At 39.8% G+C, this 27,263-nt stretch overlaps 1 protein-coding gene across 2 annotated transcripts in view; it reads left to right on the top strand.

Moving 5' to 3' along the window:
- Positions 1 to 27,263, top strand: part of LOC139695119 (GILT-like protein 1) — a 49,262-nt gene that overhangs the window by 6,765 nt on the left and 15,234 nt on the right. The window contains exon 2 of one of the 2 annotated variants that reach the window (XM_071593757.1): positions 17,021 to 17,186. In XM_071593757.1, the coding sequence (XP_071449858.1) occupies positions 17,067 to 17,186 (120 nt within the window). In that variant the 5' untranslated portion in view covers positions 17,021 to 17,066. Of the gene's footprint in view, positions 1 to 16,903; positions 17,187 to 27,263 lie in introns of those variants that run through there. The other variant, XM_071593758.1, reaches the window with a different exon arrangement.

Raw genomic sequence — 27,263 nt, 5'->3', positions numbered from 1 at the left:
CTAACATTCCACGTTCCTATTCTAACTAATTTTGTCTTCTTCTCCTGAGTCTTCTCTCCTGCTGCTGCTGGTGTTCCCTTGCAAGGGTTTCGTGGGATGACGACCGCGGAAGCCTTGCCTCCCCCGCTGCCGGGCACGACACACGGCCAATTGAGCCGAGCCCCGTGGTTGCCAGGACTCAAAATATCTCTATTGTCCATCATATTTATCTTGGGAATGATAATTGAGGTGGTTTCCCGTTGCCTTCCTCAATAGTGTTTTTAACGTGACACCATCACTTACTGGCCGCCCCACTGGGGTCAAACGCCATTGCAGCCGCCTCACTGAGGAACAGACGCTGCGTGGACTACCTTTCGTCTGGCTCCTAACCTTCGACCTATCTGGCATGGGTGACCCTACCAGGAGCAATTTTTATTACTCCCGCCAGCACAGCTCTAGGGGTCATCGGAACGCACAAGCCCTTCCACCACGTCAAGGTTGTAGTCCGGGGAGGGATATATATATATATATATATATATATATATATATATATATATATATATATATATATATATATATATATGGTATGGTGGGCGAAGAGAGGGGTTTGTTGGGAGCAATCCTCTGGAGGCAGGAAAAGTGGATGAAGGGGGTGTTGACCCGCAGTGGGATGTTGAAGACTGTGATAGAGGGTAGAATGTTGGGCAAAAGAGGAAAGGGAAGGAACAGAATAGGGATGTTGGACGGAATGAAGGGAGGAAGAAAGTACTCAGAGATGAAGAGGGACCTGATATAGAGTAGGATGATGGATTTTGTGTTTTGTTAGGAGTAATAAAATATTTGTTTGGTAGTTGTGTCCATCCAAAAACCTACCTTAACCGGTAGATTACCTGAAAAAAAAATATATATATAACCTCCACATCTACATAATACTGCTCAAGCCGCCGCTAGGGCGAGTGGCGGCGGGTATTAGGACACACCCATTAAACAGAATAAAACCATGGGTATGTAAAACCAGCAAGAGCGTGCCAACTCACACTCACAGATATGTTTATATTCATACAAAACTCATTTTACCATAAACACATGAAGTGCATATACTAGCAGCTAATATAAATATGAACCTACAAATTTACCAGGTGTCTACGCAGTATCCAATATTGTCCTCGCCTGTATTTAGAATGCCTTTGCCATTTTTATCTATATTTTTATATTACGAATGTTATACAGTCACTTACTAAACTAACTGAACTAAAACAAATAAGAAAAACCATAAAAAAGGGCTAGATGGCACTGAACATAGTCCCTAATTACCAGATAGTATTCTACTCATGAAGGACGAACAATTGACAAATGCATTATGCAGCTGTATTTGCAACTTAATTTACCCGTAAACCCCAACTCCCGGCCGCAGGTTGAGTACCTTCGCATTAGCATTCACTGAAGGTGAAACATCGACTCGAACAGTTATGATCCAACTTTAATTTCATCTGATATGAAATTAAGATTGGATCGTACATATTTTCCTTCCTTTACCTCATTTTCCCGGCATTCTGCCCTATACGTATTTATCCGTATCTGCCCTATCTTCATTATCTCCTGCATCCACTTCTGCAGCTTCTTCGACTTTGAATGGAGGTTGGAACAATTTGGAGATGAAAAACCGTGTGCTTCTATGTAAGTTTTTCGGGTATTTATTCGCGTTAGGCGCGGGTTTGGGAATCATCAGGCCAAGATTGTACAAAGAAAATCATTTACCTTTCCCGCTAGACTTTTAATAGCATATTCACTAAAGGATATGACGGATATTTCTGACCGTGCCATGAACTTCTCCTCCCCTTAATTCACTCTTCGACCTTTCACGTTTTCATACACACACTTATTCCTCTTTCAATCTATCTTTACCGCGCACGCTTTCCGAAGACTTCCCATTCGATTATTCCAGTTCGCTTTTATTTTCGCAGCCGTCCCGGAAAACTAGCCTCGGGAGTGAAGAGGAGGGCAACATTTTATCAATTCCCCGCCGTTTTCCCGTCAACAAAGCGTTCATTCGCCAGTTCAAGCCATTTTCACGGTATTTTCTTATCGCGTGTGACCTTGTGGCGATTTGGAAATTTATAACTCTCGCCAGTTCTGGGAAATCGTGATTCCTAAACCTATTAAAATCCAAGGTCTTCATGGAACAGCCGCTCAAATTGCAGCTGGCATGCATCAGGTCAGGAGGCTATCCGTGCTCATCTGGTGCATCCTCCTCTTTATAACTAATTACACGGAATCCGTCATTTTATTTTCAATAACAGATGACATCCGACTATCTATGGATTGCAAAGAGGTGACAATAATGACTCTCCTTGACCTTACGAAAGCCTTCGACTCAATTGGCAAAGATATTCTCCAAGCAAAACTTAAAATCCTTAATCTGTCTTCCTCGTCTCTACAATGGATTGGCTAATACTGAAGTAACCGATTTCAAAGAGTCATCACACCTAATTCATCCTCTACCTGGCTTCAAATACACAAGGGAGTTCCATAAGGATGCATTCTTGGACCTTAGCTTTGCTCCCTATATATAAATGATGTGTAAAAGTATTTCTAATTGCAATCATCAACTTTACGCCGATGATTTACAAATACGTATATATCACCATTCCCGTCTTCACGACCTACCTAGAATAATTAACTAAATTAATGCAGATCTTGCTGCTTTGTCGCTATGGGGTTTAAAAAATTTATTAAAAATACTGGAATCACGGAATTGCTATCTGCAGAAAAATAAACTCATCCCTGCATTCACTGAAAGGTGCACATTGCTCCCCCTCTTTAATGATGCTTCTTGTATCCTCTCTTCTCATTCCCTATTTTGAATACTGTGATGGTATACCAAGGCCTTTCAGGAGAACTGAAAACCAATCTTCATAGGACCCATAATTCCTATGTGCGGTCCATACTCATGTGATCATATAAAACATGATCATATTTCTCACTCATTGACAAGAAGATCCTGGTTAAAGCTAGAGGGTCGCAGGCATTTAAATATTATTTCAATTCTCTACAGTATATTTTCAAGCCACTCACCTAAATATTTATGCAAAAATTTTCTCCCCATCAGCTCATTCCACAACGGGAATACTAGGGGTAACAATAAACTTCTTATCCCACACCATCGCACGGAAATCTATTACAAATCTTTGCATGTACTAGCATACCGTCTGTGGAACTCTCTCCCAGATGACGTAAAAAAAACTCTCCATCCACAACAACAACATTTAAGGGACCACTTCACAAGTTAATTTTCCTAAGGTAAAAAACTTAACCAGACTACCTTCCCTCATTTTACTCAGCTGCTATACAGATCACCGTTTCTACTCTTTCTTTTTTTATCTCAAGCAGTAAGATTTTTCATCATTATTTTTAGTTACTATCTATCTATTTTCACGTCAAGCAGGTCGTCAAAGTCACAGGGCTTAGGCTAATGGCTTTGCTTATGTGCCTCCAAACGACCTAAATACCTATGTATGATGCTGTCTCCAAGTAAACGAGTTTTGGAACATTTAAGTATTTATGGTAACACATTTCGACATCCTTCATACTTTTTTTTATACAAATAGATTTTTATTATGTTTTTGTAAAACAGTATTGATATTAACTTTGCTTATATTAGCTCCAAGATCTTCGGGGTTTATCTCCAACTTTACGTTTAGCAAGAGGTTGATGAGAAATTAAATTTCATGCAAGTATTAAGGACTGATAAGTGCTTGCAAATGCGTGAAACTGTATTTGGGGTATATCTATCTGTTAAGCGGATACTATATATGAAGGTATATTCGTAGGTCCTATTGCAAGTGTGTGTGTTAGTTGATAGTAATTGTCTTTGCATGAGGGTAAGTTAAAATGATTTTTTTGCATGAATATACATACACGTCTTGGTGGACGTAAATTGGCATGAATTTGTTGGTTTTGCAAGTGGTTTTATTCTGTTTTGCGGGTGGTAACCGAACACCCCCGCCACAAGCCCTTACGGCGGCTGGCGGGGTATTATGTAGATGTAAATAAACATGCCGAGGAAGAAGTTCCAATGACAGGTGTAAGGACATCATCCAAGAGGAAAGAAAGAAAGAAATTTGCGATGGGAGAATACTTATTTTGAGCGAATTTTTCAATACTATTGTGTAAAGAGATTAGCAGGACAGACATTTGTTTATGCTTAAATTTAACAAACGAGAAACTCACCCTTTCCCGCCAGTATTCTTGCTGGTATTGCATCGAACCATCTTCAGGTACAAGACAAGATTCGGCTTGTGATACATCATATTTATACCTGTTTGAGGAAGGGGGACGGGGATAGAAGAATGAGGAGTAAGGTAGGCGGGAACAAAGAGGGAAAATATAGAAAACCCTAAGAAACTAAAGAAATGGAGAGGTTAGAAGAGGGGGGGGGGAGATAAGTACTTGTGGTCATTATTTGAAAGGATGGTGGCAGATAGTTGGTATCCTGGCGGTAGGAAACACCGCCGAGATACCTAAACTGTTCCTGTAAACTGTAGGATAGAAATATTGATCGGAATAAAGGGAGGAAGGAAGTATACGGAGATGTAGAGGGGTTTGTTGTAGAGTGGGATGTTGGGTTGTGTTTTTTCAAGAGAGACAAGAAAATTATTCGGTTGATGTGTCCATCTAAAACCTAACTTAACCGGTAGATTACCTGTAATAATAATGTTGAATTTATGATTAATAATACAAGGATCAGGTACCCTTTTTGGAGGGTTTAACATATATAAACTTGTTGACATGGGTTATCATCTTGAAACTCAAATAATTACGGAACATTTTCATTCAGAGGAACATATCCTTAAATATCAATTCAATGGTTTATTTAGTTATTGTTCATTTATTTTATACCGCCTTAATCTGGATATGATTTCCTTTATTTCAAACTATGTTTGGTATGCGTATATGCCGTTAATGCATGATTGGAAATGGGTTACAATAAAATGTAATTGCATATGATTTTTCGACGTTGTCAAAGCTTGATTTGATGAAAGAAAAATAAGCCTTTTATTTAAATTTAATTCTAAATGAATGCACATACCGTCCTTTTTCAATGAAATAGAGTGACTTGTAAGACAGCAAGGCTAGATTATAATGAATGTGTTTTTTTCAAAACCTGTGGCCTCCTGATGCATATCTCAAGTCCTTCAGTTCCTCCATTAGGTTGGCTCGAAACTCAGCGTTTCACAAACAAAGGAGACCGTGGGAAATTGAAGTTCACTTTCGGCTTCGATGAAGAGGCCCCTATCTGTTCAGTTTCAGGGAAGTGAGGATGATACTAGCTTGTTAAAAACAGTGAAAGTGGGTCTGGCGCACTATTATGCTTTTGCTTTCGTTCGTGGAATACCAAAATATTCCGAAACTGTCGGAGATTGTCGTAACCGTTACCAGGGAAAGCTTCATTGGATACTGCGAAGGATGCTAACCTCTCATATTACGTCGATAGGTTCTCATTAAAGCCGCGAAGAAATATTGAAGGGAAGAAATTCCCTAAAGAGTTAAGACAACATTAAGTGATGTTGCAATAAATTACAGAAGGTGGAAAAGTTTTTTTATTCGGCCCACATTCTGGAATAAATTCTTAATAAGTCAATACGTGAGTAAGTATTTACATGTGCACCACAAAACAAGTATTTTCAGGGATTTTCAATGAATGTTTTTTTATCTTCCCAATCTCTCTTAAACATCTTCCCTCTCCATTATCCCTTCTCCTTTTCACCTGGTGCATGCACCACCTGCCATATACATTTTTGTCACTTTCGGGGTATTTGTGTAGGTGTAGAGGTACATGTATAAGAAAACGATTTTCATTTAAAAAAGGAGCATTTGCAAGGATAAAATAGAAGACCAGACAATTTAGATTTAAGAGAAAGAATGAATGCGCACATACAAATACCAATTCATCAAGCGCAGGGAAAAAGCAACTCGCAAGATATAATTGTGCAGGCTTTGATGGAGACTATTATTTCTTAAACCTAAACCGATATACATATGTAGGTCTACGTGCGTGTATGTATGGGTATATGTATTTTAGTGCATGAAGTTATTGAAGTATTTAGTCTCCATCTGTGTTGTGTGAATGACGACTAATGTGTACATATTTTTAGAGTAGTTGAGACTATATTATACCAGAAACATATCACTCTTGTCGTAAGTCTTTACTAAAAATGGTGGTGGTAAAATGTGTACTGTTCTTGTTTCTTATAAGTGCTTAATAGTTAATTGCATGTTTATTTTTTTCTGTAGTGGGGCTCATGCATTGCACGTGACTGGTATGGATAAACACCCTACCACACACCTTCCCGGTGGCTTGCAGAGTATTACATAGATGTAGATGAAACTTGACATCTGAGTGTAAAACATGACCGGAATCCTACATCTACACAACACCCCGCTATCCGCCGCAAAGCCATGTAGCCAGGGATACCGCCGTATAAACAAAAGTGCAGCGACATGAAAAACAAACAAAAATCATAACACACCCACACAGACGTATATATTCATTAGCGACTTGTTTTAACATACACACATGAAATTAAATATGCAAGTAACTAATATGCACATGCACCTACGAGTTCACTAGATGTCCTTTCAGGGTTTAATCTTTTCTTCACTGGTGATTCAATATTTTTACTACTTTCACTGCGACTTCGAATTTTTACTATTATGATTCCTGATTTTCCCAGGAAAGAAAGAATATTTGTATCTATCTATACTAGAGTTTATCTCCCTCACCTTATCTTTGTGGTCTAATCTTCCAAAATAGTATATATATATATATATATATATATATATATATATATATATATATATATATATATATATATATATATATATATATATATATATATATATATATATAAGGTAATCTACCGGTTAAGGTAGGTTTTTGGATGGACATAATTACCAACTAAATAATTTGTGACCCCTAGCAAAACACTACATCCAACTCTACATCAGGTCCCTCTTCAGCTCTGAGTACTTTCTTCCTCCCTTCATCCCGTCCAACATCCCTTTCCTGTTCCTTTCCTTCCCTCGTTTGCCTAACATTCTCCCCTCAATTACAGTGTTCAACATCCCACTGCCAGTCAATACCCCCTTCATCCACTTTTCCTGCTTCCATAGGATTGCTCTCAACAAACCCCTCTCTTCGCCCACCATACGAAGTACTTCCTCGTTTGTTTTCTTCTCTGTCCATTTCACCTTCTCCATTCTTCTCCACACCCACATATCAAAAGCCTCCAGTCTACGCCTATCCTCCTACTTCAATGACCACGTTTCCGCGCCGTACATAGCTACGCTCCATATCAATGTTTTTACGAGTCTTTTCTTAATATCCTTGCTCAACGTCCCTGCCATCAACTCCCTCCTCCTTGTGAAAGCCTCTTTGCCCACCGCAATTCTTCTCCTTACGTCCCTACTACTTTGACCGTGTTGGTCCAAAACACTACCGAGATACGTAAACTGTTCTACCTGCTCTAGCCAAAATAGTGTGGGGCCATTATGTGTCTCCACCTTACTAAAGGGGATTTTCTCTTAACTTGATCTAATTGATTTATAAACGATTTCTCTCAAGGATCACAAACACTTGCGGCGTATTACAAATGGGTTCTAACTAAAGCGAAGTAACGTTGCTCTTTAACTTTCGCATGACATTCCCCGACCACTCGTTTAATGAAGCCGAGTTTCCCTGAGGTGGATACGCGTTTTCTCATGATATGTGCATCTCATTAAAGGCTCCGTGTTAGGACTACCCACAGATATTTAATTTTATCCGTCAAAGTTAGCACTTGACTCTCGGTTGGATAGTAAATGTCCTACTCATCACTTCTTTTGCTCCAAAAATTCAAAAACCAGGCTTTTGCTTAGCTTCAACCCCGATTGCTTGCACGAATCAAATATTTTCTCTTAATTGCTAGAAAGTAACCCGCAATCCATTGGGGTTCTTTTCCTGTACACCACCGTGTCGTCTGAAAATAATATATGCTGCTACTAACGCGTCATCTTAAGGCATGAATGAATATTAACAGTAGCAGCGTCCCTATTACACTTCAGCGTGGTGTACCCGTTGGCTTCTTGACATTCTGGACATGGGAAATCTTTTTCAGTTGCATCCCGATCAACACTTGAGGTGCTCCGTGGAGAGCGCTTTAAGTGAGTAAGCCGTCCGTCGAATGGGACGTTAAACTGCGGACCGCTTGGCGCCTTTCGTGAAGAGTAGACTCATTCTAAGGTTTCTCTCCACCGTTTCTCCATTCCCATCCATCCCTAAATGACTTCAGCTGTCGGTAACCTCCCCTAAAGCAGCTACTACTACACACATTTAGTTGTATTGCACTTCCCTGAGGGAAGTCCGAAGTTACATCTACCTCTGTTGATCACAATCCGTGGATGATTAATATTTCCTTGCGATATGACAATAAGTCTCTAATCCAATTAACCACCTTTTCATTGCCACCATAGCGTTTAACTTTGTGAAACAATTTATTGTACGGACCTTTAGCAAAGGCTTTTTTAAAATTCAAAAATACTGTGTCCACCTATGTATTGCTTTTGCCCGATTTACATTGCCCCTGTAAGGGCAAATAAAATGTCGCGAATAAAAAGACCCAATTGGACTTCGCAAAATCTACTCTTCCTAAATCCGTGCTGGTTTTGGCCTAGTACGAGGGTCATCCGGAAAGTAGTACCCGTTCGTGCCGCATGAAGTGCTGACGACGCGAGTAGCCGCTGGACGAGGTCAGATAGCTTCAGTGGCTTGTCTGCCTTCTCTGAGCCAAGTTGCGTGACGCTAGCATTGCCTGTGTTGTTTCTGTGATTGTTTACAATGTTTAAAAAAATTGAGAACGCCGCCAGTTGTGAAGTGAGGGCAGTGATTAAATTCCTCAATGCAAGAAACGTTCGCCCATGTGATATTCATCGCCAATTAAAGGAGGTGTATGGAGACAATGTAATGGACGAGTCGTCTGTTCGGCGGTGGTGTCGCAACTTCAACATGGGGAGGGGGAACACACACGACGATGAGCGTTCGGAGAGACCGTCTGTCATTACAGACCAACTGGTGAGCTCAGTTGACGAATTCGTGAGGAACGATCGGCGCGTCACAATTGATGACATCTGTGAGCATTTTCCCAATGTTTCTCGAACAATTGTTCATGAAATTGTTAAACACCATCTGCATTATGCAAAAATTTGTGCAAGATGGGTCCCTCGCGTATCTCAATGAGCTGGCGGCGAAGGACTATGCAGCAGGAATACAGAAACTTGTCACACGTTATGACAAATGCCTTAATTTGCTTGTAGATTATGTTGAGAAGTAGTTTAAAGTATCCTCTTTCAAATAAAATTTTTTATGTTTGTTAATATTTACTTTTGTGTCTTTATTTCACGAACGGGTACTACTTTCCGGATGACCCTCGTATATTCCTATTCCGATAAATCTTATAACGTTACTGGAAAAAAAGTGCTCCAATATTTTGCATGAAATCAATGTTAAAAATATGGGCTAATAATTGGTGGGAATCTCATCATCACTGCCTTAATAGGTGGGTAAACGTGAGCTACCTTCCAGTCGCGGTTTACTAATCCTTATTCTATCGACTTAAGAGAAATACTCTCTAAAAACAGGGAAATGCCTTCAGCTAAATCCTTCAATATTCTAACTGATATATTTCTGGACTAGGTGCTTATTTGGCTTTGATACTACGGAGCTGACATTCTATTCCTTTCTTGGACAATGTTATGTCATCGTGAGTTCTTCGAGGAAGCTCTTTTGGTGCGTTGATGTCTTAATTGTAGACGCTCTGAAAAAAATTTGTCTACAATATTTGCCTTTTTCATGTTGCCCGTAAAAATATGGAATTGTGATGTGTAAACCCATATTTGAAAGGAAAATGTCAGTAAAGAGGGAAAACGGAAGAAAAATAATATCCCTTTTGGTGTAGGGTCGAAATTTTGAAGGTTTAAGATCAAATTAATTAGTTCCACAGGAATTCTTTCTTGAGAAGTCCCTTTCAAGTCTACAGTTATGTGTACTTATTTACAGGAACAGTGCAAAACCTTGATATTGATGTAGTTTTTTATCACGTCAGGATAGAATTGGTAAAACGCCCAAGTTAAGGCTTCTCCCGGTGCTAAAGGTTAATTACATATTGCCTGGAGGATAATTTTCAATTATATAAGCATGCTTTCCTGAGTTATACGAATGGGAAATGAGAGAAGAACCTATAAAGGTTAGAACTATCCGTTAGCCATTCGTGTGATCGGTCGTGCAGCAGGTAACTGTAGGTACCTTGTATAAACGAAAACTCTAACATAATTCTTAATTCTAAGTCAACACAGTATAAGAGATCCTGATGAAGTTGGATTGATTGGCGAATTTTTCACATTGACTTCATATCAAAGTAATTTTTTCGTATTTGCTATTACCTATGTTGATAAGATGTTTGTTGCCAAGAATGCGTTCATAAATAAGTTATAAATGACACGGAAGTTATTTGATAAATAGTAGTCGTAACTTAAGAATCGTACCTTAAGTACAAGTTGGTGTTAATTTACTAAATTATTTTGTTCAACCATTCCATCAGAAATGATTAGTAAGATAAATAAGTGGGTATGACGTCCTCAGCATCACGAAAGATGTTCACAGAGGACTTACCACAAATGACTTTTAAATTCTCATAACAAATACATTCGTACAGTAATGCATACGTGCAAACATAAACTCTAATAGACCTATTCGTTTGCAGGTGGTTCAATGGAAAGTTTTTGTTAACTATCGTAGGATTATTTGGGTCAATTCCTCTCAGCTTAGTCAAGTCTACGGTACGCCTATGCTTTGTTAGGTCTCGTGGCGTACCCGACTCTATGCCGACTGCTCACCAATATGTATGCGATGTTAAAAATTTTGATTTATTTTATTTCGTAGCAGTGATCCGTGGCATAGCGGTTGAGAAGGTCTTATTCAGGAACTCTCATAAATCAAATGAATCGAACCATAGTGACACCACTTTACTACATCGCCAACTCCTAACAGCGAGGCAAGTGTTAATAGTTCCGCTTTCGAATTCAGGAAACTTACCACTCACTCACCTTCATAGTTAGATTGGCTGGGTGTATATATTTAGCAAGATTCCTACTTTCTGCTTACCATGTTATGTCCTCCTTCCTTAAACCATGCCCATCTGTGATTTTTCATAAGTGTTATACAGTATGAATTTGATTATGCGTTTGGGTTTTAATAAAAGGGGCAGTGTGATCCCCTTTCGTAAATATAGTCACCATAGCAATTCAATGCAAAAGCCTTAAGAACTTAAGAACAAAACAATGCTCAAAAAGTAGTGAATATTCCTTGATCTCATTGTTATACAGGGTGCGGCAACATAACTTCCTTTTTTGAAAGCATTTTACGTTTTAAAATAAGGAAGTTATGTTGCCTCACCCTATATAATTTAGACCTGTCTTTTGCCGGTGATTTTAATTATGATCAATGTGTGTTGCCATGAAATTAATGGATTTTGTAAATATAGCTAATGGAGCCAACTGAAAAGGGCGAGCCCAAACTTTTGAAACACCTAAGAGGATAGACACGGTTACTTAGGCTCTTTGAAACTATACACTGAATAAATTACGACCCTGAATTGTAGACTTCAATCATTTCCCTTTGTTTATGCTGGAATATTCCACTCATTCCATCATAAGTTTTAGCAGATTTCGGTATAACTTGATCAAAAAGTTCCCGGAATAACCACCGTGTGGCGCTCCCATCGTTCCAATTTGAGTTCTGTTTTTTTTGTTAAATTGGTACATCTGTTGTTGATATTCCCTTTAAATCTTAGTGTCATAACTTGACATTTGCAAAAGTTACGTAGCCAAGAGTACATCTATCTCTGTGTGTGTTGGCGATTTTTTACAATTGCAGAAATGGATTTAAATTTGCAACAACGAACTTGTATTAAATTTTGCGTAAAAAACGGATTTAGTGGCGCACGGACGTTGGAAATGTTGGAAAAGTGTTTCGGCAACGATTCTCTAAAAAAAACGGTCGTTTACCAGTGGCACGAGCGGTTCAGAAGTGGTCGTGAGTCAATCGAAGATGATGAACGCAGTGGCAGACCATCGACATCGAAAGTCGGTGAAAAAATTGATAAAGTAAAAGAAATGTTGGTCAATAACCGCAAATTAACCATCAGAGAAATAGCGGAGGACTTGAACATTGCCTATGGATCCGCCCAAGACATTGTGGTTAATGATTTGGGTTTCCGTCGTGTAGCAGCAAAGTTGGTGCCAAAAGACCTCAATTTCATGCAAAAAAGAGACCGTGTTGACGTCGCAAAAGACATGATTTGCGAGGCTGAATCCGATCCCACATTCATCAAAAGGATCATTACTGGAGACGAGACGTGGGTTTATGAGTACGACACGCAATCCAGACATCAGGCAAGTGAATGGCGTTCACCAAATGAGCCGAGACCAAAAAAACCACGTCGTTTTCAGTCAAAAAAGAAGGAAATGCTGACGGTTTTCATGGATTACAACGGTGTAGTGCATCATGAATTTTTGCCAGAAGGCCAGACAGTAAACAAAGAGTATTATTTGGGCGTTATGAGACGTTTGCGTGAAGCAATTCGCCGAAAGAGACCAGAAATGTGGGCAGAAAACTCGTGGATTTTGCACCATGATAACGCACCGTCGCACAGTGCTATCATTATTCGTAATTTTTTGACGAAAAATGCAACAAATACCATCCAACAGCCACCGAATTCACCTGATTTGGCTCCCTGTGACTTCTTTCTGTTCAATCGAGTTAAAAAACCATTACGGGGAACGCGTTTTAGCAGCCGAGAGGAAGTAATGGAAAAATCGCAGGAAGCACTGATGGACATACCGAAAACCGAATATAAAAAATGTTTCGAGGATTGGATCAAGCGCTGGCATAAGTGTGTTGCAGTCGATGGGGATTACTTTGAAGGGGACAATATAGATTTAGATGAATAAACTTGTATTTTTAATTTTCTGAATAAATTCCGGGAAATTTTTGATCAAGGAGTATTTTGTCCGTTTTCACGAAATGCCGAAAGTTGAGTTCAGGTTGATGTTGATGTATTCCTCGGTAGAGCATTCCATGCGTCCTGTACTTTCGTTCTAATTCGTAATTGATTTCGCTTCAAATGTGAAGATGCACAATTTGAGTTGGTTTGCTCTGTACTTATAACTGCCACAACGGTGTGGTGGAATAAGATTCAATTTGAAATAATCAAAAACGCTTGTCCTTTAGTTGTTATCTACGGGCCTCTTTAAGTCAATTTAGGTGTCTTCAAGTTCGAAATTATTCTTCAATTTTTGGCAATGGATTTTCTCCGCTTTGCCCCGTATGTTTTCTAAATTTAACTTTGTTCATCAATGAGTATTTCAATCCGAATATTGTCGAATACACCCGTCTACTCTTTGTGATCAATTCATTACTATTGTTTCATACATTCCTCTTTCATTGACCAGCTCCTTTGTTTCGCAGTCTTCTATTTTGGCTTCAGATTATCTTCTTACACGATGGGTATCTCTACCTCTCCGCGGAGGCAATATACATCTAATAGGAGTAGCCGCAATATTCTAGTTGGCAGAGATATACGGAGGAATATGGAATGGGTAATCATTTGGGCGGAAAATCAATGGGTCACGATTAATTGTGATCAGATACGTCGATAATAGAAGAGCGCGAAAGAGTGTACAATGCATACGAGGTCTTATTGAGATTCGAATCACCCGACAGAGATATATGAGGGAGAGGTGAATGGTTTGAAAGGAAGGTTTGGAACGAGGAAATCACGGTTGAACGTGATCGAGGTGACTCTTAAGACGAGGAATTTTAGAAGCCTCTGGCATTCGTGAAGAAGGAGAAGAGAGGGGCATGCGGGTAGCACATATAAATGTAAAATAGGCGAGAAAAAGTACCCATGGCCTCTCACCTCCTCCAAGTACGTACCTCGTAGGAGGCCCCATGAACGTGCGGCGGGGGTTGTCAGGAAACTGGCAATTTATGCATGAATATGCACTCATACATATATAGTAACATATATTAGCGAATGCACATAAAAACACGTAACACACGTACAGAAAAGGAAAGGATAGTATGGGAGAAAATTACTGGTTTACTTAATTGCCTTCTTAGTGTAACCAGTTGAGTAGTTTCTATATACGTAATACGTATAATGGATGTTGCATGAATAATGTCCCCCTTCCAAGACCCCTTCCGGTGGATTTTGGGCTTCCAGATGCATGTGGGAGTAATGGAGGAGACCTGGAATACCTGGCGACCGAACACCCCGTGCCATCCCTCCTTACGACGGCTTGTGGGCTAGTGTTTAGATGAATATGACAGAACTTAGTGAAAGGGTACTTTTCGCAAGTCATTAACGTAGAATTAGGCCTCTGTGCTCCGTTTCATCTGAAGGGGAACGGATGAAACGGTATATGCATCTGTACAATATCCCGCAACCGCTTCAAGGACGTATGCCGGGAGTGTTAGGACACCAACCTTTCAAGTATTAATATGCACTACTGCATGTATATGCATGTATGTTTATAAACATATAGACACACATAGATATGTATGCGTGTGTATATATATATCTATAATTACATATATATATGTATATATATATATGTATATATATATATATATATATATATATATATATATATATATATATGTGTGTGTGTGTGTGTGTGTGTGTGTGTGTGTGTATGTGTGTGTGTGTGTGTGTGTGTATGTAAATATATGTGTATGTATTTGTATATGTATGTGTGTATATATATATATATATATATACACACAAATATATAATAATATAGAGACAGATATAAGGAAAAGGGATAGGAACACACACAAAGGTATTATTAGGTAATCTACCGGTTAAGGTAGGTTTTTGGATGGACACAGCCACTAAATAAATATTTCGTGGTTCCTAACAAAATACAAAATCCAGTATCCTACTTTACATCAGACCCCTCTTCATCTCTGAGTACTTTCTTCCTCCCTTTGACAACTTTGACAAAATGAGAGAATTTTAAAAACTACGACTTGCACGTAAAAATATTTCTTCTCAAAACTCTTTCATGTTTTTTAATGAACAACTTTCCAAAGAGCTTTAACGCAATATTATGGGGATCACTGATTCTGTTTTCAATTCTTTTTTCAAAATTATAAGTGATGAATTTTATAGTTCTGTGTGTTACAGGAGGCTGGGCTATAAGGAAAGAGGGATTGAGATGGTTTGAGGCTTTAAATTTTGTATTTGGGATAATTGTGAAAGAAATGTGTAAAGAGGGGAATGAAAATAGGGGCTTTGGTTCATTTGACTAAAGAATAATCTTGCTGTCATCACGAGGTCTTTTCAACGGATATTCGGTTGAAACATCTCGCGTAATTGCCGAGATAGTAATGAGGTTTTATTTATCAGTTTCGCTATTTAGGTGTATATTTTTTATTAGGTAATCTACCGGTTAAGGTAGGTTTTTGGATGGACATAATTACTAATTAAATAATTTGTGACCCCAATCAAAACACAACATCCTACTTTACATCAGGTCCCTCTTCAGCTCTGAGTATTTTCTTCCTCCCTTCATCCCGTCCAACATCCCTATTCTGTTCCTTCCCGTTCCTCGTTTGCCTAACATTCTCCCCTCTATTTCAGTCGTCAATATCCCACTGCCGGTCAACTATATTTTTTATATATATATATATATATATATATATATATATATATATATATATATATATATATATGTGTGTGTGTGTGTGTGTGTGTTTTTGTATGTGTGTATATACATACATACACAAATATATGCTTACACACTGGCATTCTACATCATACAGCAAGCTATATGTTAGAATTAAGTTTTCAAATTTGTTTTTTGAATTAAGAATGCAGGATTGATTACGTCTGATGCTGTCACGATTGTGTATCATGCGAAGGTAGAACAAGTGCTCTTGAACCTGCCAGTGTGGTTTATATTTTTCCTATCTTGTGCCAGTGGTCCAATCTGCCGATGTAACGTGGGGACATATTAATTCCATCGATGTCACAAGCCACATCGGTCACTCTGTATCCACCTCCTCCTAATAGTCGTAGTATTGTCTGTTCTTTTCGTGATTCCAAGGAACCCCGTCCTAATGTCTTATGCTGTTACAAACTTGGCTGCTTTTCCCGGGTGCCTTATGCCAAATTTCTCCGCTGCCTATCCCCCCTCCGTTCTTTCTCTACATCCCTCATTCTCTCGCTCTCTTTCTATCAAGATCAAGACAAATAAATAAACCAAAGAGAGGTTCGATATTGCCCAGCGCTTTCCTAAAGCTCGTGACCACAATAGATTGCCGTCTGTCTCTTTCTCTACACCCACCCTCTCTCTCTCAAGATAAGGAAAATAAATATTTCAATGAGTGATTCGATTTTGCCCAACGTTTTCCCAAAGTCCGTGACCACGGGAGATCACCACTCCGACAGCCTCATTTCGGTGTCGTCCTTCCACTTGTCCCGCTTCCCTTTTCTAATCCAACTCGCCTGGCAATGCTCACTCGCTTATTTCGTGGCCGCAAACCAGTCCGCCTTTCGATTCTTTCATGCTCTCAGCCTCATTTTCTCCCCTAAACCGCCCACTTCGAGAGAGAGAGAGAGAGAGAGAGAGAGAGGAGTCGAAGGGGGGGGGAGAGAGAGGAGACTGGGGTCGGTGGTTTGCCGGGCCGTGGGAGAGGGGCAGAGGGGGAGGGCAGTGAAGGGAGGTAGGGGGGATATTTTCTTCCGAGTCTCGGAGAGAGAAAGAAAACCTCGTGAGACCTTTTATCAGAGCCGAGCTTAGCGCCCGACGGTGAGCACGTTAATCGACCGGGCTCAAAGCGCTGTGCGTATGTAATCCTTTGCTTCCGGCGCATTCAATCCGCGGATCTCGTTCATCTTTTTTTTCCCTCCTCTTTCGATTTGTTCCTTCCCGAGGGCAGCCCGTCTTCCCCGTCTCCAGTGCAAGAGACTCTCACAGAAGGGAAAATGTTCGGTTATGGGATGTCGGCGACGCCCCGGGCGGCCTTCCTGCTCGTTTTCGTCCTCGGTTCGATGCCGGCGGGTCAGCAGCAGGAACAAGTTCAGCAGGTCACCGTCAACGAACGGGTAAGTGAACCGCGATTGTATTCCAGCTCCATCCCCGTCGATGCATCTGACCCGATTCCTATGTACGAGACCCTCCTTTCCGGGCGATATGTCCCCATCTTTGCGGGTTTTGACGTCAGATCAAAAGTTTCGCGGTTGCTATGCGATCGGAGAACCCCAGACCGATAATTGGGGAGCTCGAAACTTTTTAATGAATTCAAATATTGGCGGGGAAGTTTTCATCGCTGATCCATATGAAGGGCGTTACCGCGTGCGCTACGAATTTATCGCGCAAGAATAATATGTAATGAGCGAAAAAAAAGTGTCGCGAGGGAAAAATGCATCACGCGACAAAAATGTATTACTGTGGAGTTACCAGGCACCAAAAAATGTATTGCGAGGAGAAATTTAATAAATATGGTGTTATTCGTATGGTATATCTTAACTCCGTTCCATAAAAACCTGCCTTTCGGTCTAAATTAGCATATTTATTGAGGTATTAGGGGAAGCAGTACTTATAGATTGCTGAGTCAATTTGCGACATCAGAACAATGTGCGAGGTATGTGCGCATAATTGAGAGATTTCGGATTGGGGTGGCTCGTGTTAGCTTCTCTTGCCGAGGACCGGGGTTCGTACCCTCATGGAGACGGATTTGGAAACGGTATTCTGTTCCCCTCATTTGCATTCTATGCGGAGGGCACTTAGAGTGAAATATACCGTCGTTCGAATAGAACGATATCAAACCTATCCTGGCCTCGAATGTCACATCCGCACCTAATACATATATTTGCAAATAAACCTTATATTTGCGAAAATTTAATTATAATAAATATCAAAATAAATAATGATAAAATACACCGAAAATCAAATAAGTGGTTTGAGAACGAGAGTCAAGTACGTGAGAAATACTTGAGGGATCTGTTTGGGGGGTCCATCCATTGGCTGAAAGCCAGTTCGTCTGGAGGTCGAACCCCGACGGACTCCTAGATCGGTACTCTGGGAACATAGGATGAAAAACCGCTCGGTACGGAACGCCAAATCGTTTCCCGCCTTGGCCCCCTTCATTATGACCAGAAGAAGATATTCTTTCTCCACTCCATGAGCAAAATCCTTCCTTCACCCAAATAGTGGCAGCCATTAGGTGGTCAACAGCTGAGGTCATGACATCAATAAATGGTGACCTGCTCTGATGACCACAACTAATTCTGGGCGGATGATAGAAATGAAAGAAAATATGCCCCTGACGGATTCCAATACATATTCCCTAGCTTGATGAGTGATCTCGACGGATCAAAGTCAAGCACCCAAAGAGACGCGACCGAAAAGCCTAATTATATTATTCTTTCCCATTATGAACATCCCGTTTATTTGCAAAAACGTTGATGACAAAGGCTGGTATAATAACAGCATCTGCAACACGACCTTTTGGTGGCTCTCAGAAAACAGGGTGGGCGTGAAGTCAGGCTCTGGTAACTTATAGTATTCTTCAGTTTAGCCGAGAGAAAGTTTCTTCCTGCTAAGGGTTACGCGAAAAAAGCTACTCGGGCATCTGCGAAACGTTCGCCCGTGATGTATCATTACGACTTATAATGCAAAAGTAACGTTGGGTAGAAAAAGACTTGTAATTAGTTCATCGACTTTATATCATATGCATATGCATGAACGAGCTTTCGTCACGTCGTGATTTCTTCACTAGAATGTGTCACGAAATGGCGAAGCCCGGGTCGTGCATATAGTATTAACAAAATTTGTGGAAATACCAAGTTGTTGATTCGATACCAATTTGGAGCAACTCCACCAAGGGAAGCTGGACACCATTAAATAAAGGGCTTGGCGGATTTTTCGTGATGATTATGAAATCTTATGCTTTAACTAAAAGCGATGCACTTAGTAGGCAGATTATTGTGGCGGTGTCCTAATGCCTACCACATCACAGCATTCGCAGCCTGTTATGTGAACTTTATACTCTAGCCCGATTCTGAGGCAGTTGATGCCGGCCCAAAGATAAAACCTCTCGCCATTGGTGGAGCTTAGCGTGGGTATAGAATACGGAGGGCCGCGTACCCCCAGAAATAGGACGTCACCGGTTTCAAAACCCCCCAAATTAGCATAAAATATTTTTGAAATATTAAATGGTGAAAACCTAAATCATACGAGTGTTGTTCGTTGAACCATACTTTTTCGTTGTGCTAATTCTTTACAAACAGTACATCTGAAAATTAACGAAAATTTCGTGAAAACCGGCTTTTCGCAACATCTGGAATCTCACAGATTTATACGACTCTGTTGCATGGAAGTAAGACTGAAAAGTTAGACTACTACATGCTTTGTGCCCGTCTCTACGAGGAACTTAAGGTTGCTGTCATCGGTTGGCTGCCATCTCATGCGGCAGAATTTTATGCTGAAGGAATCTGAAAACTAGTTCAGACAAATGACAACTGTTTAAATCTGTTTGGCAAATATGTATAAAATAATAGAGATATGAAGTTTTGAGATGAAAATAATAAATTGTTTGTATCTATTCCATTATATTTTTATATATGAAAATTTCTTCACACGAAATTCTAAATCCTTTTGTCGCACTCGCCAGTAGACCCCATGGTGAAACCTTTCGGCTGAAATGCTATTTGTATTCGTAAGCCCTAGTCCCTCCTCTTGCGGAAGTAAATACCGCTGTAGTCATTTAGAGGAAAGATTTTTGAATGAAGTTAGCAGCACTATCAGAAGTATTAAAAGTTTGATTGGATGCCACCCAAACGGAAAAAAATGTCCCTGAGAGATGTTCAATGAAATCCATCGGGAAATTCAGGGTGAAGTGTGCTCTTCGTTGTCCCTATAGTCCATTTCTAGCCTTATTTGGTTCCGTCCCTTGCCCCAATGTGAAGAAACACCGTAGAGAACGTTCGTTCTTCGTCATCGGAAGCGAGCGTAGACGAACTGGATACGTTTCAAATTGCAAAATGATGTCCAATGTGAATGCTAAGATTAAAAAATACCGAATAAAAATCAAACACATTAGTAAATATTTAAATCTCTTTCTTTAATTTTTTACCTTGACTCTATCCCTTCATCTTCTCTTACAACCCAAATATTTGTTTTCTCGATTTTTGACATCCATCATTAAATCAACACTTCCTATACATCGCCGCAGTTGGAAATCGAATGGCAGTAATGCGCCATTTCAATGTAGCAATGAACGTTATTTGTTATGTGAATTCATTAATGCTATCGTTCAACGCTTAACCCCCTATTATATTAAAGTAGAATTTCCGAATATTCATTTAAAAAAAAGTATCTGCCTGGGCTGCTCGAATTTTCGCAAAAGCAAATTAATACTTGCTTTAGCGTTACAGCACATTTTCTCAAATATAACCTCCTCCTTCCCAATCATCACATAATATCATAAGCGGAGCAGAGGAAGAATTCCGTCATAGTTTCGCGAAAGATGATTAAATCTAAATTCGCCATTAAAAATTTCTTCGAATGGTAAAAGATTAAGGCTATGCCGGGCGCCGTGTATCGCTCTCACACAACGCCCAGCAACCCATCGCCTAGAGTGACCGTTAAAAATTACGCAACGGAGTTTCTGGGCCAATGGTGTTGTTCCCCGAGCCTTTTGATATCTAACACCGAAGTTGTCGGGTCGTAGCTCTGATCTAAGTAGCCGCGAAAATCAAGTCCGTTACCTCTATTGATGGGCTTCCGGATTTAGAGGTGCTCGATGGCCCTATGAATCACCGCTAAAAGTCACAAATATATATTTACACTTATTCATGACAAATGTTTGCAAAAGTGAATATAAGTTTATTCACAATCGAGAAGGTAGCACATAAAACTTAGAAGCATAAAAAAGGAACTCATATTTTTGTTTTACCCATATTTCGGTGGCACAAGAGTGAAGAGTCGGTTCCTTCCTTCTCTCCCTTGAGTAAGGTGGCTTGACCACCGAAAATTCGAAAGCGTATGAGTTTCTTTTCTTTTTTGTGTTTCTGTGTTTTTGTTAGCTTGTGCTAACTTGATATATATTTTGAATATATATATATATATATATATATATATATATTTATATATTTATATATATATTCAAACAAGAAGTCCCGCCAAACGGCGAACACATACTCATTTATATAGAAACAGATATAAGGAAAAGTGATAGGAACACACATAAAGGACGAACACAGGAGAGGTGGGGAGGGTGGAATCAAGCAGATCACGAATGTAAAAATATATTTATACATTTTTATTTTTACATTCGTGATCTGCTTGATTCCGCTTCCCCCACCTCTCCTGTGTTCATCCTTTATGCGTGTTCCTATCCCTTTTCCTTATATCTGTTTCGAAATAAATTAGTATATATATTTATACACACACACATACATGCATATATATATATATATATATATGTATTTGCACATATGTATTCATGAATGACCGGTGCCCTAACACCCCCCGCTGCACATCCTTGAGGAATGTTTCGTATATCTAAGTCTTGAATTGCTCTTGAGTGAATCGCCACTCGCAGTTTAAAACATTGGTATTATATTTTCCGGGTATGCTTTACTCTCTTCATTTCAGTGATTACTAAGATATTTCTTCCATTCGGTCTCACAGAAATGACTTTTTTTGGTGAAATGAAAAAAAGAATGTAATTTTGAATGCCACATGATGCGAACATGTTTTTAAGCGATCATATATTCCTAAATCTGAGGCCCTATCTGAGCGCACGCCCGAAGGAGGATGTTATAAACAGAACCTGCATATTATGAATATATTGATTCTATAAGTAAACGAAATAATTCTAGGCTGTGATGAGCCGGGGGAGTTTCGATAATAATTGTGACGTAGATTTTTTAAAGATTCAACGTCTCATTCTGAGGAACGATACCCTTCTGGTATTACACCTCTTCGCCCTGTATCAACGGAGCATAAAGGTGAAACGGAAATTTTTTGCACATAACTTTCATTTGAATGAAAAAAAGCCCAAAGAAAGTAAATCAGATGATGAGTTTGAGAACTTTCTCCTGATTGGCCTATCAACAATGTCCACTATGACAGGAGATTTGTCCAACGAAATATCAGGCTTCATAACAGGTTTACCAATTTTTAGTTCGAGAACCAATGTTTCAGAGACTTCGCTTCATATTATCGGCTATTTTCTGTTTAACTATTTAGAAAAACGATATCCAAATGACTCTTGGCAAATACTTAATTTCCTTTCAAGAAACCTTATATAAATTTATATTATTTTCGAGTCATTAGTAATGACAAGTATTTCGATAAGGAATTAGGATCAACATTAAAAAACCTATCTATATATTTCAGGTAAACGTGTATAATTAAAGGTATTAAACCACCGCTTCTCTTGAGTTTTACCTGATCTTTACTCAATGATATCGAAAGGGGAATACTGAGAGCAACATTTTATCTCTCACACTAGAGTAATTGGTGTATTTTGTAGGAGAAACCTGTAAATCACCATTTATGATAACAATTTGTTTATGTTATTATATTTATGCAAAAACCACATTTATTTAGTGAATAGCAATGCTTTAGAAAGCTAAAATTGCATAAAATTACCGTATTGGTTTCGAATACTCGTTAGCTAGGCCGTCGGCTGCATGAAACTGTCGTGGCATAGGGTTTTGTATCGTAACATCGGATTTTTTTAACAGGAGCGGTATCCAGATCCGCCATTCTCGTGAGGCTGGCTGCCAACCGGTCTTACAGGAGCTGACCGAATTATCAACAAATGTGGGCGTGGACACCTAGTGAGGACACCTTAACATGTGTTCCCGAGAGAAAGTCGTTTCTAATTATTTCACGTGTGTTTCAAAGGCGAATCAACTTTTGAAAAATAATGCTTGCATGATATTCCCCCAATCGTTTCTTGGCATTCGTTGGGGAATTTTTCCCTTCGCGTTCCTACCTTCGCTTGCCTATTTTTTTATTTTCGCTGGCGTGAAAAACTGGCCCGGCTCGACTTTCTTTCTCCTTCACCGAGTAAATATGTACTTACTTTTACGATTTCACATCGCCCCTTTGAGTATAGAATAGTGGGTCACTTCTGAAATTACCATTTCCACTTGGCTTATTCACAAAAAAACGGACAAAATTTTCTGCGCTATTGATGGAAGAACATAACGTATGCATTAGCATATGAAAATTACACAGAGTTGTAAGGTTATTATCGTTTTCCTGTCTACAAAGAAGAGCTTGGACATGGGAAGAGGTCTGCAAAGGTGGTTGCATTCTTCCAAAATTAAGACATTTTCAATAGTCTACATTATTTGGTTTAACTTTGGGTAATCACAAAGTTATAAGGAAATTATACTTGATTATTTCCCAGGTGATTCTATAATGTGAACAACATTCCCAAAATTTACGCATCATTTTCAAGATAGATCACATTTTTTTAATATTACATCGAAATTAGGACCATCTTAAGAATTATCGAGAATTACTGTGAGGATAGAAATGTATTCCTCGTAATTTTCTGTAGTTTGTGGTATTCAAAAATCTCTACCATCGCGTTGAAATGTCGCTATCAAGGTATCCATCCTTAAGTTCGGCATTGATTTTAATAGTTGTGGATAGAACCTACATCGAACTAACCCCTATGGCGTTTGAATTTTGCACATTCAGGTCAGAAGGTGGCATTTTTCCTGCGCCAAAATGAATAGTTTTCTTTGTGGGTCTAGCAAACCAAAATTTACGTCCCTTAAGCTTAAGATGGAGTTTAACAAAAGAATCACCAGGGAGGCCCAAGTTAATAACTGAACGCTCCACACACTGGTATCACACTTTTAGATATATTATTATTATTGGTATTCTACCGGTTAAGGTCGGTTTTGGATGAGCATAGCCTATAAAATTGTACACCATGTATTTACTTACCTCTCCTAACCCAAAAAACACAAACTGAAATTAGACCCTACATTAAATCTCTCTTCAATTCCCCATACTTCTTTCCTCCTTTCATTCTATCCAACATCCCTTTTCTATTTCTTCCCCTTCCTCGTTTGCCCAACGTTGACCCCTATTGCACAGTCTTCGACATCCAATTTTCTTTCAAATATCCCCTCTCCTCCCCCACCATACCTTGCAAATTTTCATTTGTTTTTCTTTCTGTCCACTTCACCTTCTTCATCCTTCACACCTTCCTATCATCCTGATTCAATTACCGCGTTTCCGAGCAGTAAATGACTACGCGCCATATCAAAGTTTTGACGTGCCTTTTCTTAACATCCATACTCAACGTCCCTGTCATCAACTCCCGCCTCCTCGTGAAAACCTATTTGTTTAGTGCAATTCTCCACCTTATGTCCCTACAACACTGACCATTTTCGTCCAAAACACTTCCGAGATACGTAAACTGTTCCACTTGCTCTAGTTTTGGCCCTGATATTTTAATTTAAAGTTTAGCCTTTCTCTTTCTGGAGAACCGCATGACGTTTGTTTAATTTACGTTTACTCTCATCCCTAATGCGTTGAATTTTCAGTTAATATCTAAAGCGTTGAATTTTCAGTACACCCAGCTATACTTGCAACCCCTGAGTTGACTGACAAACTAAAGCTTGGTCATCAGCAAACCTAATTGATTTTACGAATTCCCCGCCGACATTCATTCCTATCTACAGTTCTTCCCATGCCTCTTGAATCATATCCTCCACATATGCGTTGAACAGCACCGGTGAAAATGGACAACCCTGACTTACTCCTATTCCTAACACTGCCCATTCGGACTATGTCCATCCGCCACACGCTCCTGATCAGTCTGAGACATGTACAGGTTGCGGATGAGTCCCGCTAATCTACTCTGCATTTTTTTTAAATCACAGAGCATAAGTACTGAGATTTGTTGATAAGAAACTACAAATAATTGAAATTAAGTTGTGGAACTAAAAATTATTTTCACGCAAAATCCGTTATCGATGTTTAATTATGTAGTGGAACGGGCAATAAAGTTGTGGGCTGTATATGATGATGACGATCTGTGTCAGTATGGGCACTTGTAAATGATTGGGGTAGCAGGGCAACTAGGACTTACTTCTCTGTTTTTGAAAATCCTCTTTTATTATTAGTGCATATGTTTACACATATCGAGTTTTCAGAAACTTGAGTTCTACTTTCCATGCTACCTTTAGTCTATTATCGACAAATCTCGGCCCTTACATCTCTGTGGTTTATAAAAAAGGCTAGGTAATTAAGATACGAGCGCTACCACACGATCTAAGAGGTTTGAACAATCCTTTTGTTTAATGTGTGAGTGCGTCCTCTCTGGCGCATATCCGAAATACTTTTTATCAAATCATGACTATCAGCTCGTATTTATCAATACGCAACCTATTCAACAGTGAACTCGTATGTGATAATTATAGTTAGATATGTGAAATACCAGACAAAAAATAGTTACTTTAAATTAAAGGCACCAGAAACTAATTATTTAAAAAAGACAGATTACGATTAAAAAAAAAATTAATGCTTTCCAATTTTTTCAAAGTTTTTCGAGTCCTGCTGCCGACCCCACTCACCCCTAAAGGTCCCCGAGGGGTCTAGCCCGAAGATCGTCGCCCGCTGACAGCGCGCCCTCAATTCGTTTCAACCGCGTTTAATTTCATGGTATTCAATGAGAATCTCGGCCCCATTGCCAGCGACAAATGCACATAATTTTCGTACCCTTGAAAACCAATTGAGCAGTCATGAAGCGGGCCCGACGTGCGCCCGTCAAAGCGAGGGTGATGAAATTTTCAGTGCCGCCTCGGGCGCTGGACGTGAGAGAATGGTTACCATTTGCGGATGCCATGCTGAGCCGGGGCGACGTGCAGGATATTAGCGGGAAGGGGGAAAAATCTTAATCCGCGCGGCAATATGTCGGTCGCTACGCCTAATGGGGTTGGTCCCGGAGCGAGGGACCCATTCTCCCCATGACAGGTGACTCCTAGACAGGCGGCTGAATCGAATGCGTACAGCTTGCGCTTGAATTCGACAGATGGGTTCCGAAACACCTACGATGAACGTAAACGAGAAGAACAGCAGACTCTCCGATCAGTTTTCTGAATAATTCTAAAGCCCCCATCATGTGGAGTATGCGATATTCGACTCTTACAGTGCACATTTAAAATGAACATTGGCAAAATTTATCACGTCATGAGGATCGTATTTTCTTTCAAGTAGTAGCAGTTATTTGAGGGAGGAGACCATTAATATCATTCGGGCCATTTGGTAGAGGTAGGATATTAAGGAAATGGAGGCAGGGTGGACAGAAATCAGAAGAGAAATAATAAAGACTAAGGGAATGGAAAAAGCTAGTAGTAGTTTAAAGGGAGGCGACCGACAGCTAAGGTCATTTGCGCTATTAGGGATGGATGGGAACGGAGGCAGGGTGGAGAAAAATCCGGCGTCGGCATTAGCCTACTCTTGCCGAAAGGAGCCTAGGGGTCCGTAGTTTAACGTACCATCCTACGGATGGCGTACTCACTCAAAGTGCTCTCCACAAAGCACCTCAAGTAGGATACCACTGAATACCAATCGGGATGCCACTGAAAAATATCTGCCACCTTCGGTATTCGAACCCGGGCCATTTCGGTGTGAATCCAGTACGTTAGCCACTGGAAAAAGCTGGGTGTAACATTTTCTTTAATGACTTTAGGTGTAGGGACCATGAGTTGTATGGACATGACTTAATAGAACTAACCATTTCGTACGTTGCAGTTTTGCATGACCTATTTCGGTCGACCTATGACGGAGGTCTATCGTGTAAATGGTTGTGATTCATTTATTTCCTCCTTTTTCGTACACGAAAGAACTCTTTTTTCGGGTGAAATTAGCGCTTGTTTTAAAGTAAGGTTTACGTCAACAAGTACATAAATTTGCACGTTTTACGATGTTATTTTAGAGAATGGTTTTTCCCTTTTCCCTTCCTCTCCCTTAATCCTTAACCGTCTCACCTGGTGTTTGCACGCCCTACCGCAAGCCTTTTTCGTGGGTCGCGGGGTATCTATGTAGATGTAGAGACCCGGCGTCGGTACTAGCCTGTACATAACGAAAGGCGCCAAGGGGCCACAAAGTTTCACGTCCCACCCCACGAGTGGTGGGCA

This window comes from Hetaerina americana, unplaced genomic scaffold (genome assembly GCF_022747635.1).
Source record: "Hetaerina americana unplaced genomic scaffold, ioHetAmer1.1.p SCAF_6, whole genome shotgun sequence".
In the NCBI taxonomy this organism is placed as follows: domain Eukaryota; kingdom Metazoa; phylum Arthropoda; class Insecta; order Odonata; family Calopterygidae; genus Hetaerina; species Hetaerina americana.
The sequence above is the reverse complement of the archived record's forward strand: the minus strand, read 5'-3'. Positions and strand labels throughout refer to the sequence as shown.